This window comes from Bos mutus, chromosome 8 (assembly GCF_027580195.1).
Source record: "Bos mutus isolate GX-2022 chromosome 8, NWIPB_WYAK_1.1, whole genome shotgun sequence".
NCBI classification, from domain to species: Eukaryota; Metazoa; Chordata; class Mammalia; order Artiodactyla; family Bovidae; genus Bos; species Bos mutus.
In genome coordinates, this window is record NC_091624.1 from 100,615,099 (window position 1) to 100,633,658 (window position 18,560).

At 49.1% G+C, this 18,560-nt stretch overlaps 1 protein-coding gene across 3 annotated transcripts in view; it reads left to right on the forward strand.

The window, feature by feature from the left end:
- Nucleotides 1-4,412: 4,412 nt before the first annotated feature.
- The window catches only part of SCARA3 (scavenger receptor class A member 3), a 38,631-nt gene continuing 24,483 nt past the window's right edge, over nt 4,413-18,560 (forward strand). For 2 of the 3 annotated variants that reach the window (XM_070375990.1, XM_070375992.1), the window contains exon 1: nt 4,413-4,667. In XM_070375990.1, coding sequence (XP_070232091.1) covers nt 4,661-4,667 — 7 coding nt within the window. In that variant the 5' untranslated portion in view covers nt 4,413-4,660. Of the gene's footprint in view, nt 4,668-15,410; nt 15,432-18,560 lie in introns of those variants that run through there. The other variant, XM_070375991.1, reaches the window with a different exon arrangement.

The following is an 18,560-nucleotide window of genomic DNA, read 5'->3' on the forward strand; positions in this document are numbered from 1 at the left end:
CTATGCTTGAAGGAGATGTTAAGCTGATCTTATAACTTAGACATAAAAAATGAAAGAACACCATTTGCAGCAACCAATGAATGGACCTAGAGAGTATTATCTTTACTTAAGTAAGTCAGATAGAGAAAGACAAACCTGATATGATATCATGTATGCTGCTGCTGCTCAGGCACATCTGACTCTCCAGGCTCATCTGTCCATGGGGATTCTCCAGGCAAGAATACTAGAGTAGGTTGCAATGCCCTCCTCCAGGGGATCTTCCCAGGGATTGAACCCAGGTCTCCTGCATGTATAACTGAATCACTTTGCTGTACACCTGAAACTAACACAATATTATAAATCAGCTATACTTCAGTGTGAAAAAAGGACTGGGGTGGGACTTCCTACCTTCATTAATCCATGGAAGTTTCCACGAGTAGTGATTACATTTTTTCCCTCCAAATGACCTCTGCTCTTTAGCGATTTCCTTTGACTTTCAACAGAACTATGGTATATGTACTACAAGAAACTGTTTCCACACTTTCCCTGCCCCAATGCAAGTTAAAAACAGCTTTAAGCAGTCTCCCTAGTCCATCCCACCCCACCCACCCTGTCTGGTGCCTCTGCACTCAAGTCCCAGCTGGGCCACATCCTAACAGTTCCAAAATCTGGTCTTTCAGGGGAAGTCATCCCAGTCAACCCTGGGTTCAGCACTCTGGTTGTTCATAGAAATTGCCTGAAGTTGCAGCTGAAAGCTCTCACCCGAAGGCCGGTGTAATTTCTAAGGAGTCTATCTTGCTTCTTGATCTGTGATCTGTGATCTGTGATCATGATCTATGATCATCCTTTACCCCGTCTTTCTCCCTCCTTCCCTCTCTGAACTACTCTGGTACTTTGGCCAGTGGGTCTCCAGCTCTTTCCTACTGCTCCACAGTGCTGGACTCCTCTTTCCAGAGTCCTTTTGGAGCAGGAGTTCATCCTCTGAACCTCTTCAGGGCTGGGTCCAGCTCTGCTCAGCCAGGCCCCATCTATAGTCACACACGGGCATGTTTCATTTCTCTGAGGCTGCTTCTGCATTACCATAGCAACACCACAGGACACATACACCCTCTGATCCCAAGGGCGCAAGGAAGTGTGGGAGAGGGCACTCTTGCATACAGAGTTAGGACCTTTTCTCACCAGACATCTTGGATCTAGCCAACTAAAGAAAGCACGGAGAAAGCCAAGGGCCATTTTTCTGTTCTTTCTTTTAACAAATATTTGGGTAGCTTCTGTGAGGGGCAGGATGGTGCACGCTGGGGTGAAGGACAAAGATGCTGGATTCAGCAGCTTCCCTGGGTTCAGATCCTGACATCTCCACTTAGAGCGACCTGATGCTAAATGCAATATCTATCCTCTGAGAAATGAGGACCATCATAGTACTTATCTCCTAGGACTGCTATGAGGATTAAACTCATTAATACACACTCAGCAGTGGCCACAGGACTAGAAAAGGTCAGTTTTCATTCCAGTCCCAAAGAAAGGCAATGCCAAACAATGCTCAAACTACTGCACAATTGCACTCATCTCACATGCTAGTAAAGTAATGCTCAAAATTCTCCAAGCCAGGCTTCAGCAATACGTGAACTGTGAACTTCCAGATGTTCAAGCTGATTTTAGAAAAGGCAGAGGAACCAGAGATCAAATTGCCAACATCCGCTGGATCATGGAAAAAGCAAGAGAGTTCCAGAAAAACATCTATTTCTGCTTTATTGACTATGCCAAAGCCTTTGACTGTGTGGATCACAAGAAACTGTGGAAAATTCTTCAAGAGATGGGAATACCAGACCACCTGACCTGCCTCTTGAGAATTCTGTATGCAGGTCAGGAAGCAACAGTTAGAACTGGACATGGAACAACAGACTGGTTCCAAACAGGAAAAGGAGTACGTCAAGGCTGTATATTGTCACCCTGCTTATTTAACTTCTATGCAGAGTACATTATGAGAAATCCTGGGCTGGAAGAAGCACAAGCTGGAATCAAGATTGCTGGGAGAAATATCAAGAACCTCAGTTATGCAGATGACACCACCCTTATGGCAGAAAGTAAAGAGGAACTAAAAAGCCTCTTGATGAAAGTGAAAGAGGAGAGTGAAAAAGTTGGCTTAAAGCTCAACATTCAGAAAACGAAGATCATGGCATCCGGTCCCATCACTTCATGGGAAGTAGATGGGGAAACAGTGGAAACAGTGTCAGACTTTATTTTTGGGGGCTCCAAAATCACTGCAGATGGTGACTGCAGCCATGAGATTAAAAGACACTTACTCCTTGGAAGAAAAGTTATGACCAACCTAGATAGCATATTCAAAAGCAGAGACATTACTTTGCCAACAAAGGTCTGGCTAGTCAAGGCTATGGTTTTTCCAGTGGTCATGTATGGATGTGAGAGTTGGACTGTGAAGAAGGCTGAGCACCAAAGAATTGATGCTTTTGAACTGTGGTGTTGGAGAAGGCTCTTGAGAGTCCCTTGGACTGCAAGGAGATCCAACCAGTCCATTCTGAAGGAGATCAGCCCTGGGATTTCTTTGGAGGGAATGATGCTGAAGCTGAAACTCCAGTACTTTGGCCACCTCATGTGAAGAGTTGACTCATTGGAAAAGACTCTGATGCTGGGAGGGATTGGGGGCAGGAGGAGAAGGGGACGACAGAGGATGAGATGGCTGGATGGCATCACTGACTCGATGGATGTGAGTCTGAGTGAACTCTGGGAGTTGGTGATGGACAGGGAGGCCTGGTGTGCTGCGATTCATGGGGTCCAAAGAGTCGGACTCGACTGAGCGACTGAACTGAACTGAACTGAAACCACCTAAAGGACCCTTTGGGGTGCCTATCTCCCTGGTGTTTACATAGTGCTCTCCTGATCCATGCCGTAGTGTAGAAGACTGTGGTTCATGTGGCAGAGTTGGAATCCAGATTTAAAGCCCCAGAAGTACATCATGACTACTACTAGGTAGGCAAAACCCTCTCTGAACCTCGGTCGCTTCACCTGTAAAATGGGCAGCAGGTTCTTGGCTCCCTTTCTCAAGGTCATGGTGAAGTTCAGCTGAAATCATGGAGAGGATGCACTGTCTGAACTCAAACTTGCCTTTGGGAAGTGGAAGCGATTAGAGAGAGCTGAGCATCCCCCTTTCTGATTGGCTCAGATTTGTGAAGGGGGTTGTGGGGGGCACGGGTGGGGTGGGGGGAATGGACTGTCCTTGGCCCCTTCTCAGTTCCTAGGCTTAGGAGAAAGTTTCCCTGCGCCTTTGGCCTGACCTACTTTACTCTAACCTCTGGAGGAGGAAATGGCAACCCACTCCAGTATTCTTGCCTGGAGAATCCCATGGACAGAGGAGCCTGGGAGGCTATAGTCCATGGGGTCTCAAAGAGTCAGACACGACTGAGCATACACGCACTTTTTACTCCAAGGGCCAAATGGGGGTGGGCGTGGAGGTGTGAAGATGGAGACAATCGAAAGAGGGCAGGCCAGGTGGTCTGCACCCTATAGTGGGTCTCCCCCCGCCCCATCCAACCACCGTGCTTCTCCCACGTCCGCGTTCCTCACCTCAGCACCTTTACTTGTTAAACTGTCATCATTCCTCACACCACACAACCGCAGGGAGACCTGGACGGTGTGGAATGTTCCCCACACTCCGAGTCTGGGGCAGGACCTGGCCCATGGCTGGTACTCAGTAAGCGTCCCATCAGAGAGGATGACTTGTGAGGCTCCGGGCGGAGGGACTCTGGGGAGATCACCACTCCTTGCCCGAGGCCCATTGCCCTCAGACATCATCACTGTTCACACCAGAGGCCCCTCCAGGAACAAAATCACAGACGTTGGGAGGGCTCAAGACCCAGTATTCTCTTGCAGAAAACCACATGGAGTGGCCACCCAAAGTCACTCACCCAGAGTGGCAGAGCTGGCGTGACCAACCGTCCTGGTCTGCCCCGCCGGGACTGAGGGGCTCTCCGGGATGCGGGACTTTCAGCGCTTAAAGGGGGACAGTCCCAGACAATGTGGGGTGTTAGGGCTGGCACCCGGGAATCCTAACTTCTGCAGTCCCTCTACCCCTCAGATGGGTGAGGGAAAAAAGGTCCAGGGCGAAAATCCAGAGCCCCCAGGCACCAGGCGGCCTTCCCTGGGCCTCCCCTCTCCCCCTCTCCAGTGCAGCTGTGGCCGGGCTGGGCTCGGGAACTTGCGCGCCGCGCTGGGGTTCTGGGGGCCGGGCGGGGCGGAGGGACCCTCGGCCGCACAAAGAGGCCGGGCCGCGGCAGTTTTGAAAAGAGCAAGGAAGTTGATCTGGGCCGAGGCCCAAGCAGTGACGAGGAGGGAGGGCGCGAGGGCGGGCGGGCGGCGGGAGGGCGGGCGCGCGGGGCCGGGGGCGGCCGCAGTCCACGCCTCGCCTGCCTCCACGGGAAGCGCGCGGCGGGATGGGCGGCCGGGCGCTGCGCCCCCAGCCGGCTACCCCGCGGACCCTCCCCTCGGCGCGCCGCCTCCGCAGCCGGGGCTCCGGCGCGACTCCGGCACCGAGTCCCACTCCCGCGGGCGGCGCGTAGGGAGGCGATCGGTCGGTGCCCTCCGGGAACCCGCAGGCTTCACTCGGGGTCGCACGGCCGCCGATCCGCCTCCGGCCGGGCCCGCCTGAGGCCTCGGAGCGGGGACCATGAAAGGTAAGCCCGCGCGCGGGAGCTCCGAAGCGAGCCCCCTTGGGGCTCTCCACCCTGACCCGGTGCGGTGGGCATCTCTCGGCGGGCGGGCTGAGGACCGGAGGACTCCTCCGGGAAGGATGGCAGGGGCTTCCCTACTCCTTTCGTATCGTCTGGAGAAAAGTCTTAGGAGGACAGGATGGAGCCCTGAAGTCCAGAGGAAGGGGAGAGGAGAGGGAGAATGGAGAACGTTCTTATCTGTCATTGCTCTTGCCTGAAAAGCCATTGTAATTACCAGAGAAGTTTTTGATCCCTTTAACCAGTCAGCACGGAAAGGTGCTACAGCCCAAAGCTTCTAGGAATATGGACTTCATCTAGCACACCCATCTCACAGTCTGCTGCAGCCCCCATCTAGCCTTTTACCCCATGGGATCCTCCTCTGGGAGTTTCAATCCCAGGAGAGACCTGCTGTGACTGAGTTTCTTAGCCCAGGCCTGCCCTTCCCAACCTCTGAACCCTGCCTGACCTACCTCTGACCTCCTGGAGACAGAGCAGTGGTGGAAGATCAGTGGCCCAGGCCTGAGCTCTCTCTGGGCCAGTGAGCATCACCACAGTGGTCCTTGCAGCCGGTTCCTGGGATGGAAACAAGAAGCAGAGCTGGTCCCAGATGTTCATCCCTGGATCCTGGCTTTCTTGAGGCCAGGGAGAGTGGACATCTGGGCTTCATGCTCATTCTCAGGCTAAGGGAAAAGCCAGCTCTGGAGTCATACTGTAAGTCTGGAAACTTTGAGGATGGTTCCTCTCACCTACTTCATGCTAATCCTTCCATAGGAGCCAGGCAGATGCTTTTGCTCCTAACACCTCTTCCACTTACTGAATGTTAAAACAACCAAGGGCTTTTGGGTCATCCACAGGGCTTTCCTCTATGTTCTCGTGGGGTGTTGATGAAGCAGCCTTGTCTGCCATTGAAGGGTTCAGGGTTCCTGTGAAGAAAAGGCTTCATGGGTAAACCTCTGATTGATGACAGCCTCCATGCTGTGCGGTTGGGGAAACTGAGGCCCAAGCAGGTAGGATTGGCCTTATGGTTGGATCACCTGTGCAGTCCCCCAAGGTCCCAGGGCCATTCATGAGGTTCAATGGTCTGCTGTTGCTGTCTTAACATTATTATTATTTTAATATTTTTTTGGCATGTGGGATCTTAGTTCCCTGACCAGGGATCGAACCCATGCCCCCTGCATTGGCAGCATAGAGTCTTAACCACTGGAGCACCAGGGAAGTCTCCTGTCTTGAAATTATTAATAATTTTTTAAACAAGGGAGCTTAGCATTTTTACTTTGCACTGGAACGTGCAAATTACACTGCTGGGCGTGTGGATCAGAGAAGGGACTTGCTTAAGATTCACAGCTAGTCAGGGGGACCGGCCCAGAGCTCCTGCCCTCCAGGCCAGTGTGCTTGCTCATACCTACATCCCTCTTCCTCCCCTCTGGTCTCTGGTCCCTCTGTCTGTGCTCCCTGGCAGCCTCACCATGTCTTGAGCTTCCTGGGATGATGCGAGCAGGTTATCACCAACTCCAGGGAGTTCCCTCAGCAATAGAGAGGGGCCTTCCTCACCTGTCTCCTGTTATCGGCTCCCACATCTGTGGTGCAGTCCTGTGCCTGGTCAGCGACCCCAGGGAGGTCATTACCAGAAGCTTCCAGAAAGATCTGAGACCACCTCTCACCACAGGCTCGGGGCCCACGCTGCTCTGGATGTGGATGGTGGTGGTGAGGCGCCTCATGTTCTCAAAGAGGTTTGGCTCCACCAACATTCCAGAAGAACACTTGGGGAGAAAAGATGGTGAGGGAAAGACAGGCAGGGCTGAACGCCTCTGTCATAGAGGAGACACCCAATTCTTGTGGGGGTGGGAGGCTTCCCTGGTGGCTTAAATGGTAAAGAATCCGCCTGAAATGTTGGGAGAGCCAGGCTTGATCCCTGGGTCAGGAAGATCCCCTGGAAGAGAGCATGGCAACTCACTCCAGTATTTTTGCCTGGAGAATCCCATGGACAGAGAAGCCTGGTGGGCTACATACAGTCCATGGGGTCACAAAAAGTCAGACTGAAAGAGTAACACACAAACCCAACTCCTGGGGAGGAAGTTGGGAACACACGACCCACCTTTCTGAAAGTCAGTGAGACAACAACATTCCTCTGAGTGGAGGAGGAAAAGGAAAGAGCTGGTATGAATGGGTGTTTAGAGGAGGTCTCTGAGGAGGACCAGCTTGTTGGCTGAGAGGCTGTGGGCTCCAAGTAAGAAGCCCAAGGCCTGCCCTTTTCTCTCAAGGAGCAGTCTCACCACCATGGGGGGCTGCATTCCTGTTTGCTGAGGCCTTCAGGGCAGCTCTTGTATATTTTCCCCCCAGTTTTGGGAAACCTTCCACGATCTCCCATGGCATCCCAGGGCCCAGGCCTCAGAGCTGCGGAGAAGGCCGGGTGTGTTCCCATCACGCCTCCCTGCAGGGTCTCCCCCTTTGTCTCCCTCATCCTCCCCGGGAGCCAGGAAGAGCTGCCACCTCTACCTGAGAGGGAAAAGCCAGGCCAGGCAGTCAATATTTGGCCTTGGGGAATCTGTGGACTGTGAAGAATCAGAATTTTTTTTTTTTTCCCCACATGGAAAAAAGAAAGTGCCAGAAAAACGGGCCCGGCCCCTTCCAGGACAGCCCTTCCCGGGGGAAGCTAGCTTCGAACTATCCCACCAATCTGCCATGGATCTGAGGATTACATGGGCTGGCAAAGGCTCACCAGCCCCACTCAAAGCTAAACACGGTGATGTTATGCTTTGTGGGGGTTGGTGGGGACGGTACTTAGACAAGAAAACAGGTCTGCTTAGGAGTGCCACCAGCGGCCAGGCGCCAGGCCCTCTCTGCCAGCCAAACTGTTTCCACCCTGAGGCGCCTCCCACCCTGAGGCGCCTCCCACCCGCCTGCCCACTGGCTGGCAGCCGGGCCTCCCAGGCAGCCGCATCTTTTGGTGCAAGCCAGCCCCAGGCCCCCAGTCCAGCCCCTCTCACACCTGAGGGCACACAGCTGCAACCACCCCTGGCGATGGGCCCACCTTGGAGCTGCCCACTGGCTTGTCTGAGCCTTTAACAGCCACCTGTGGAATTGTTCCCACATCTCCAGTGAGAGGGTCCAGTGGCAAGAGCCCCTTCCAGCCACGTGAGGTGCCCACAGAGTAGTTCGGTTCACTGCAGAGATGACTGATTTGAGAGTCAAGACACAGGCTCTGATCCTGGCCACACGTGAGGCTCTGGTCAGTGTTCGCTTTTCCAGCCCACCTTCCTCCTCCTGGTGGTCCCGAGGCCCATCTTGCCCTGATGCCCTGGGACTCAGCCCAGGAGCTTTGGGCTGAGGGCCAAGCGGAAGTGACTTGGTAGAGAGATGGTTGGAGGCAGGCCTGCCACGTGGGTCACTGTGCCCAGGGAGACTTGGCCTCAGCTTCCATAGATGGGCAGACCCACATCCTGCTGTCCCCCAAGCCTGGGGGAAAAGCCCTTCCGCATGGAATTGGGGAGCAGTGCCCACACCCTGAAGGCAAAGGGCAGGCGGGAGGGCAGAGGGACTCAGAAAACAGCAGTGAGATCCCGGAAAATCTACCTCCCACTGCTTGGCAGGGGGAATGTATCCACTCATCGACGTGCAGACTGGTCCCTTTTGGAAGCCCAACCTTCATCCCCGGACCGCAGGGCACTGGAGGGGGGTTTGACATGGCAAAGGTGCACAGAGTCAATAAAATGGCCTGATGCGGGGGTGGGAGAGGTGGAGGGATAGAGGGGTGCACGCTGGCCACCTTGCCTTCCAGCTGGGGTGATTTTAAAAACTGAAGACTCCCCTCTCAAGCTTATTTGGAAGAGATAAAGAATTCTGCTTCTCAGTGGATGCTGGTGAACGTTTTGGCAGGTTTTGTGAAGGCCTTTGGGGACAGTTCTTGTGTATCTTTCCCCCAGTTTAGGGAAACCTTCCACAATCTCCTTTGACATCCCAGGGCCCCAGCTGCATAACAGAAATACACTACTATGTATAAAATAGATAACTAATGAAAACCTCCTATATAGCACAGGGAATTCTACTCAATGGTGACCTAAATGGGAAGGAAATCCAAAAATGGAGGGGATATATATATACACATTTAGCTGATTCACATTGTTTTACAGTAAACACTAAAGCAATATGGTAAAGCAACTATACTCCAATAAAAGGTAGAAAAAACAGAAGAGAACCAAGTAATCAAGGGGGGTGATGTGAAGGCACCAGTGAATGGTACAGACAGTAGATTCCATAGAAATCCGAGGAGAGAAAGAACCTTTCACATTGGGGCAGATGGGGAAGGCTTTAGGATGTAGTAGAAGGTGAGCAAGGTCTGGATGGGGTCATGCAGGAGACAGGCAGGAGGGGCAGGTGCTGTCGTCGGGTAAGTGTATTCAAGGGTGGTGGGCAGAGAGGTTGGCTTGGAGGTTGAGGGTTTGGCAGAGAAATGCAGGGAGCCACAGAACCAGGAGGCCTTGAGCACCATGCCAAGGACTCCAACTGTGTCCTGTTGACTTTGGAGAGGCCCCGAACAGGTTTGTCAGAAGATGGCCTGCTTGCTAGTTCTCTAATGACATTCACCCACGTTGGGAAATCTCTACTTTTAGAGAAAGCCATGAGGGAAGAAGAAAATGAGCCTGTGATGGAGCCAAGAGGAGTGGTCAGGGACACAGGGGACAAAGGAGGATGTAATATCATGGAAACTGAGAGGAGAAAGTTCCAAGAAGGAGGAAATGGTCAACAGCATTGACTGTTGATGGACAGGCTTTGCTCAGGGTTATTTGATCTTGAAAAAAACAGGTGGCATAGACCGAGAGAAAAGTGGGTAGATTTGGAACAAAAACCCAGGGAGGCCTTGTGTTAGAGAAGTTTGAGACAAAGAGAGCTAAGAAGTTAAAGCAAGAAGCAGGCCAGGCATGAAGAAATTTTCAAGGTGGGACTGGCCAGCTCATTGGAAGGTCAGGGAGAGAAGAAAAGGGGAGAGGGGGGCCTGGGGGGGCCTGGGGATGATGGAGACCTGAGTGGCTGAGCTTCGCCTGTAGAAAGAAGAAAGGCTGCCTTCATGGTACCCCAGGACGTAGACATAGGTTTTTTGCATCACTAGTTGCACTGAATCTTTCTACCATCCATGCCCAGTATAAAAATTTTGAAAAATGCGAAAAAGGAGAAAAAATAGTCCTCACATGAACTCCTACCCCTCAGAGAAAATTGATAAGATTTGGATGAGAATTTTTCCAGAAATTCTTCTGTTTATTTGCACACAGATTTTTTTTTCCACATAGGTAAGATTATACTATATATGTATTTTTATATGTATTTTTAAATTTCAACAATAGAACCTAGACATATTCCTTGGGCAGTAAGTATAGATCTGCATTCTTTTTTAACAGCTGCATGATATTCCATAGTATGGCTTTATAAGAATTTATTTAATCAGTCCTTTGTATTGTGCTTAGTTGCTCAGTCGTGTCTGACTCTTTGCAACCCCGTGGACTGTAGCCTGTCCATGGGGATTCTCCAGGCAAGATTACTGAAGTGGGTTGCCATGCCCTCCTCCAGGGGATCTTCCAACCCAGGGATCGAACCCAGGTCTCCCACGTTGCAGACGGATTCTTTACTGTCTGAGCCATCAGGGAAGCCCAGTCCTTTATCAATGGACACTTAAGGTATATACATTTTCCCTTGCATTTATCACAGCATGCAGTGATAATCTTTACATGTCCATCTTTGCCTAGTGGTATATTTATCCCTTTAAAAAGTAATTCCTAGAAAGGGGATTGCTGAGTGAAAAGGAAAAATTGGAGTTTTTGAAAGTTGAAAACCAGTCCTGAGTGTGACGGACCTTAGGGAAGGGAAATAAATGACGGCAGAGTTCAAGCAGGATAGAAAAATAATTCTAATAAAAATGGCTGATACTCCCGTTTATCAAGTATCTGGTACTTTTCACATGTTGTCTCATTTTTATAGCAGCTCAGGAAGTTGATGGTTTTCTCACTGTTTTGTACACAGAGCCCAGAGACAGAAGGGGAATCCCCGTGTGAGAGACAGCATGACCGGAAGTGGTGACAAGCAGAGAGAGTGAGGGGTTTGAAGGCCCAGACATGATGGTCAAGATCAAGAAACTAATGATTCCCACCCCTCCCATCCACTGGACTTGTGGAGTTCAAGGGCAGTGGAGGAAGTGCTAGCTCCACAGAGGAGACCAGTGTGTATGTGATGGGAGAGGGTTGAGCTCTGCTGTATTGAGTGAATAGTCAAGATGCTCTTCTCAAACACTGCCGCCCATATCTGTGGGGTTTTATTCCAAAACCCCCCAGATATACCAAAATCCAAGGATGCTCAAATCCTTTGTATAAAATGGCATCATATTAGCCTTTAACCTACCCACAGCTTCCAGTTTTGTTTTTTATTAATTTTTATTGGAGTATAGTTTCTTTTTTGGGCTTCCCTGGTGGCTCAGACAGTTAAAGAATCCACCTGCAATGCAGAAGACCTGGGTTCTATCTCTGGATTGGGAAGATTCCCCTGGAGGAGAGCATGGCAACCCACTCCAATATTCCTTCATGGAGAATACCATGAACAGAGAGAGGAGCCTGGCTATAATCCATGGGGTCTCAAAGAGTCGGACACAACTGAGCGACTAATCACATTTGGTTCTTTACAATGCTATGTTAGTTTCTGTGGTACAGCAGTGAATCAGCCATACAGGTACATATATTTCCTCTTTTTTGGATTTCCCTTCCCATATACTTTAAATTATCTCTAGATTACTTATGATATCTGCTGCTGCTGCTGCTGCTGCTAAGTCACTTCAGTCGTGTCTGACTCTGTGCGACCCCATAGACGGCAGCCTACCAGGGTCCCCCGTCCCTGGGATTCTCCAGGCAAGAACACTGGAGTCGGTTGCCATTTCCTTCTCCAATGCATGAAAGTGAAAAGTGAAAGTGAAGTAGCAGTCGTGTTCAACTCTTAGCGACCCCATGGACTGCAGCCTACCAGGCTCCTCCGTCCATGGGATTTTCCAGGCAAGAGTACTGGAGTGGGGTGCCGTTGCAGTTTAAATGTAAATAGTTGTAAATAGAGTGTAAATGCTATGTAAGTAGTCACTGGTCACTCAGCAAGTTCAAGTGGTGCTTTTTTGAAACTTCCTGGAAAGTTTTTTTTTATATATATATATTTTCTTACTGAGGTTGGTTGAATCTGTGGATGTGGAACCCATGAATATGGACTGGTGTTTGTTTTATAAACACACACACACACACACACATATATGTATTACAGTGACAGTGTTAGTCACTCAGTCGTGCCCGACTCTTTGGGACTCCGTAGACTGCAGCCTGCCAGGCTCCTTTGTCCATGGGATTTCCCAGGCAAGAATACTGGAGTGGGTTGCCATTTCCTTCTCCAGGGGATCTTCCTGATCCAGGGATCCAACCCACATCTCCTGCACTGCAGGCAGATTCTTTACCGACTGAGCTACGAGGAAAGCCCTATATGTATGTATAATAATTGTATTTATTTGGCTGTGCCGGATCTTAGTTGTGGCACTTAGAATCTTCGATCTTTGTTCATCGTGGCATGTGAACTCTTAATTGCAGCACATATGGTCTTTAGCTGTGGCATGTGAATTCTTAGTTGTGGCATGTGAGATCTAGTTCCCAGACCAGGGATGGAACCCAGGCCCTCTGTGTCATTGTGAGTGCAGAGTCTTAGCCACTGGACCACTTAGGGAAGTCCCCCAGTTGGCATTTTGAGTTTATCACAAATAACCAGGGATTGCTTCTGGCACTCCGTGGGTCGCCACGCCAGATGTCTGCACAGTGTGGGTGAACCTTGTGTAGTAGAAATTTATGCCACCCAAATGCCAAGAGTGCCCCAGTGAGAACACTGAGGGCAAGAAAGGGGAGGTAATTTAGGATAGAGAGGGAATCTGCCCACAACCTCTGTGGTTATGGAAACTGTAAAAGGCAGCTGATGCTGGGAGCCATAGGCTGGCTCTGAGGATTCAGGCAGAAGTGGCGGGGAGGGGAGAGGGAGAGAAACAATGCCTGTCCCAGAGCATCAAATGTGGATTTTAGGAATGAAGGTGCAGAGAGGCAGCAACTGTCACAGGGAAACAGAGCATGATACCTCTTGAGCAGGAGAATCTGAAAGGGAAGGACCAGTTCATCAGAGCAGAGAGGAACAGACAGATTCCCACCCAAATATAGACGCATCTGCAGCGGAAGACTGTGGCGAGGGGGTCATGGCAGAAGGCTTCCAAGGAAAACAGTTTTTCAACCTTAATTACAGCATTCTCCCACCATAAACTACAATTTCTCTGCGACTTTAAATATAGCCTTGGTTCCTGAGAAGAGTCCGAAGTCTTTATTTTTACTGACCCAATTGGCTGTTTTGAAAACCCACTCTGTGAACTCCATAGAAGATAATCATCAAAATATGTTCCTTGAAGTTCCTGAAGAAAGCCCTTTTATTCAGTTCCTCGAATCTCTCCCCCTCACTGACTCTGATGGGAGATTGCAGTCCCAGAAAGGCCAAAGAGTGAATTAACTCCACATTTTCGGTCAACCAAAAGCAAGCCTGAGTCGACAGCCACTGTTGTGTTAGCAGGTTGGGGCTATTTTCTGCCTCCACAGGGTGAGGTGAACCTGGTCTAACCTCAGCGGAGCCAGGAGTCACACCCAGCCACGTGCCCAGTCGGGAACCTTCAAATCAAACTCTCTAGACGTGGCCCTGTGGGAGCCGAGGCTTGAAAAAACAAGGGCGTTCCCTTGTGGCTGTCCCTCTGATATTTGAGTTGGATGACACGACCGTAGGTACGGACGAAACAGAGGCTCTTTCAAATCTCCAGTGGTTGCCACTGCTTCATGAGACTGAGCTTGCAGCGCTGTCTTCGAAGGCTAATTTGTTTGTAAAGTTCATTGCTTGGAATTTGGGTAGAGATCTCTAGGTGAAGTGTGGAGCCGGTTATGCCTTGGGTAGGTCATGCGGGATGCTCCCTCATGACAGCTCCCTCTAGAACAGGGGAGGCTGAAACGGACATACAAAGTCTTTGAAGTTCGGTACCCAGAACAGCAGGCTGTCCCCAGTTTGTCCCAAAAGAGAGGTTTTCCCAGATACTCGTGGGTTCAGGCATTACTCTATCCCAAGGGTATACTCCTTTCCCAAGCCCCACTCGCTCCCATCCCAGTAGCCTCTATCCTGGAGTCAGCAAAATGAAAGAAGGATGAAAAAGAGACAAAATACAACTAGAGCCTGTGTCTGCCTTCCTGGGAAGGTGACCTCGTTTCAGACACCAGTGGCGACCTCTCCAAGCATCCCAGGACCCGGCAGCCCATAATATATGACACGATGGGGCTCCTTCGTTTTCAGCATGTCAAGAAGCCCTCGATTTCACGGATGGTTTACATTTGATGCAGGAGAGAACTGCAGCCTGAGTTGAGAGGGCCGTAAAAATGCTGGTGGGATTCTAAAGTGATCAACTGGACACAGATGGAGAAAATTAAACCCCTCTCCAACAAAAAGGGAGTCTTTTTAGCCTATAGGAGTGAAAAATCATAACCCTTGCCGCAGCCCTGAGGAAAGAGAGGGGAAGCAGATCCCAAATTTTGCTGCACCACCTCCAAATCCCTCTTTCATTCCTTTTCAATCCAAACATTAGGCCCCTCCCTGCATATTCTTTCTGCTCCTTTAAGCCTTTGCATCCTGAATTCATCAGAACTCCCCAGCACTCCCTCGCCATGCAGAACTCTAAAAATAGATCATGTTTAAACCATATTTTAAGTCATTAAACTTTTTTTTTTTTTTTGTAAAACTGAGCTCTTAATCAAAAAGGGCAGAAGTTAGCAATACTCTAAGGATGCAGGCCTTCGCAAAGGGTCAGTAAACCCATCTTTTTTGAATATCCGCTTGAGGTCAGCCCTGTGTTGAAAGAGGCCCAGGAAAGACCTCCTGACCTCAAGGAGGTGACAAACTGCTGGCAGGCCAGACGTGCAAACAGATGCCGGGCCCAGATGGATAAGGCTTTTCTGAGCTCTGTGGCTTGTGTGTGTGTGTGTGTGTGTGTGTGTGTGTGTAGCTGTGCAAGAACTCCATAAGTGTATTTGCATCTTGCTTCAGATCACTTCCCTGGTGGTTTAGATGGTAAAGAGTCTCCCTGCAAAACAGGAAACCCAGGTTCAATCCCTGGATTGGGAAGATCCCTTGGAGAAGGGAATGGCAACCCACTCCAGTATTCTTGCCTGGAGAATCCTATAGACAGAGAAGGCTGGAAGGCTACAGTTCATGGGGTCATGAAGAATTGGACACAACTGAGCAACTAACACTTTGACTTTTCAGATTGCTGGGCATTTAGGAACCACTGACTAGCTAACAGATCACTTAACCTCTCTGAGCCTTTGTAACATGGTAAGTGGGCTCTGTGACTTAACAAGCTCCCTTCCCATTCCCCCTCTCTCTGAAAACTCTGGAAAGCCAGGGCACCCAACACTAAATGACATGCCCCAGAAGGTGTGGGAACAGGCAGTGCGGAAGATGGACTGGGGAGGAGATTCTTTTCCTGCCTCCGCAGACTCCACTTGGTCCAGTGCAAGGGGAGAGTACAGATCCTGCCTCATCCACCATCATCTCGCCCGTCATCGCCTTTGTGTCCTCCAGCCAAGCTCTTCTCCATTCTTTAGGTCTGTCTCCTCTCCCATCCTCTCACTGGCTCAGTTGTGGTGTAATGTGAGTATAATGAGTCCATGCTTGTGAACAGTTTGGCTTCTAAAACCCTCACAAATGCTTTGGATTATGTTCTCATTCAGAGGAACAGGGCTGGGACAGTTGCTACAGCCTTCCAGACGTAGGTAAATGAGGGGTCCCCAGGGTCCATGGTTCAGCGCTAGTAAACAGGAAGTTTGAAGGATTAGAAAGAGAAGATCTCTTTGGGGACGCTGGGAAACAGTGCTGTGAGTTATGGAGCTGAGATGTCAGCAAAGGGAATGGGGCCAAACACTTGTGAAGTCTCTCGTCTAAAGAGAGCCGAGATCATGCCCACCAGTGGTTCCCTTCACGTGGGCTACCCCACGAGGCATCACATGGGTCTCTGTGAATTCCCACTTGCTCACAACTGCCCATCTTGGAGCTCTCGACAGGAGAGCAGAATTATGACAGAGCTGTGTGCTTTCCGAGGGAGTGTTCGCTGAAGGTTAGTGTTAATCTTGCCTAATTTAAGCCTTCCCAGATTCCCTGCAAAGGCTATAAGCAGCAAAGTGATGAAATTGACCCTGGAAACAGAACAGGGAGGAGACCTCATCACGGGGGTGGGCAGAGAAGCCCCACCAGGGGAGGAGAGAAATGAGAAACGGCAGGAAGGCCTGGAAGGCGTCTCCGCTCTAAGAATGGAAGGAATACCTCCCCAAGGGACCCCAAAGGCTGCGGTATATCCAACAGCATCATTCTGGCTGAGATGTTGGGGGTGAGAGGGCCCCGCTAGTTAGGGTGAGGTTTTGGTGGTCAGGGCACAGAAGGCACTGCCTCGCCTGGGGCACTGCTTTATGGAAAACTGATGGCAGTGCTGGTAACCTCCCAGGCAGTTATCCTCTTAAACTCTTGGCAGATTGATGATGGGATAGCAGCCCAAGACACAAAGCAGGGCTGAAGAGGTTGATTTCTTAGGATACGTAGAAAGGGTTCCCATCCTTGTCAGCCTTCCTTCTGCCACTGTGCCCACTCTCCATCAAAGCATGCACACATACACAAACACACACACACACACACACACACACACACACACATTCATGCACACAGCTGAAAACACACTAACTCCATCACATAGAGGGTACCTGGAGTCTGTTACTATGGAGAGGAAACTCAAGCAGGAAATTCAGGAGGTTATGATACTGTTACTGATCAGGGTCCTTGTATTAGAGGGTAGTTGCTTTTACAATGTTGTTTTACTTTCCGCTGTACAGCAAAGTGAATCAGCTATAAGTACAGACGTATCTCCTCTTTTTTGGATTTCCTTCCTGTTTACTTTTTCTGAAGCTCTCGAGGGTAATTTACATACATCATGGTTCTTTACTTCTGAACACTTCAGCGTGGATTTCCTAGGAACAGGAAGATGATCAGGGTACAGTCATGAACTCCTGCATTTGCTTCAATTCTGTATCTAATTTACCACAGGTATTCTGATATTCGTTGATCAAATAATCCCCTCAATAGATTTCCTTTTCCCTCTAGCACAGGATCCATTCTGACATTAAGGACTGTATTTGGCTGTCATGTCTCTTTCACCTTGTGTTGTCTTTTTAGACTCTAAAATTTTTGAAAATTCAGTCCCCCACCAACTTTTTAAATACAATTTTCATGCTGTGTTTTTCTCATATTACCTCATGATTCAATTGGGGTTCTGCATCCTTGGCCAATAATTTTGTAGATGATGGTGTGTCCTGCTCAGCCATCACATCTAGAGGTATACCCTGTCCATCTGTCCCTCTCCTGGTCAGTGTTGCCTGGTTTCCTCAATGTATAATTACTGAGGCTTTTTTCCTCCTCTGCAATAATAAGTAGTCTAGTCTGGAAGGAGACACTTGAAGGTGGTGTGTAAAGGCTTATACATAAACAAACATACATGCTGTTCTTCATCAAAATTTTCCCAAGAGGTGGCACCCACTGATGGTTCTTGCCTGATCTGGTCTTGACCATGATGATTGCTGGTCCCCCAGCTCCAGAAGTAATAAGAGCCCTCCCTCCTCCCTGTCAGTTTGTCTGTGGTATGGATTCCTATTTTTTTTCAATGAACTCATAATTGCATAATTATACTTAAATATTTCAGTGCTCAAGTCGTTCAGGCTGGTTTCTATATATTTGTGACATGCCCCTATCATTTTTTTTTTTTGAGCAGTCCCTTAATTTCTGAAATAGCAAGATGTTCCAGATTCATCTTCTGTCTACCTTCTGCCCAACCATAGAATTAATCATTTCTTCAAGGTACCCTGGATCTTTTTAGTGGGAAACGGTATGAGAGACCAAGATCTGGATTGCTAGGCATGCTCAATGCTATTTTGATATCTTTGCTTCCTGGAAATTTCAACAAAGTTATGTGTCTACACATAGCTACAAATATAGATACCTCTATACCTATATGTGCATGTAAACAAATATATTCATACATAAACACATTTTAGAAATTATGAATTCCCACTGATACCTTCAACTTCAGTCCATCCCCAGAGGGTTCTTTCTTATCTCTTCCATTCTATATTTCTGATCCCCTTTTCCATAGTGAGATCCCTGGGTCCAAACCAATCAATGCATTTACTCTATTTGCTCAGTCTTGAATTAATCTAAAATGACTTCTAAGTTGCTTTACCCATGCTACAGCAACAGAATAAGTTTCTTTGGAGGTTCAAGTTTGTTTGCACTTCTTCCCCAGTCCTGCCCTATCACACCCTAGACTGAGGTTACACAGTCCAAACTATGTCATAATAGATTAGTTTTTTCCTTGTTTCTCCATTTAGTATATTTATGGTATTCATTCCAGCAAGCAAGGCTTATCGGGTTCCAAGTATTTTTATTAATAAAATTTAATTTTTCAATATGTAAAAACAGCATAATTTTAGAAATCCAAACTATACACAAAATTAGAGTGAGAGGATGGTGACTTTTCTGTAGTCTTTTCCCCCAGTCCATCCCTTGTAGAAAACAGTGTTGTTGTTTTTTCGTTGGGACTGTTCCTGCGTTTCTTCTTTTAGTGATAAGCATATATATGGATGCCTTCTTATTTTCCCTTCTTTCTTGTGACAAGGGTGGCACATCATAGGGCTCCTCTGCACTTTGTTGTTTTCTTGTAATACCTCCCGGAAGTGACTC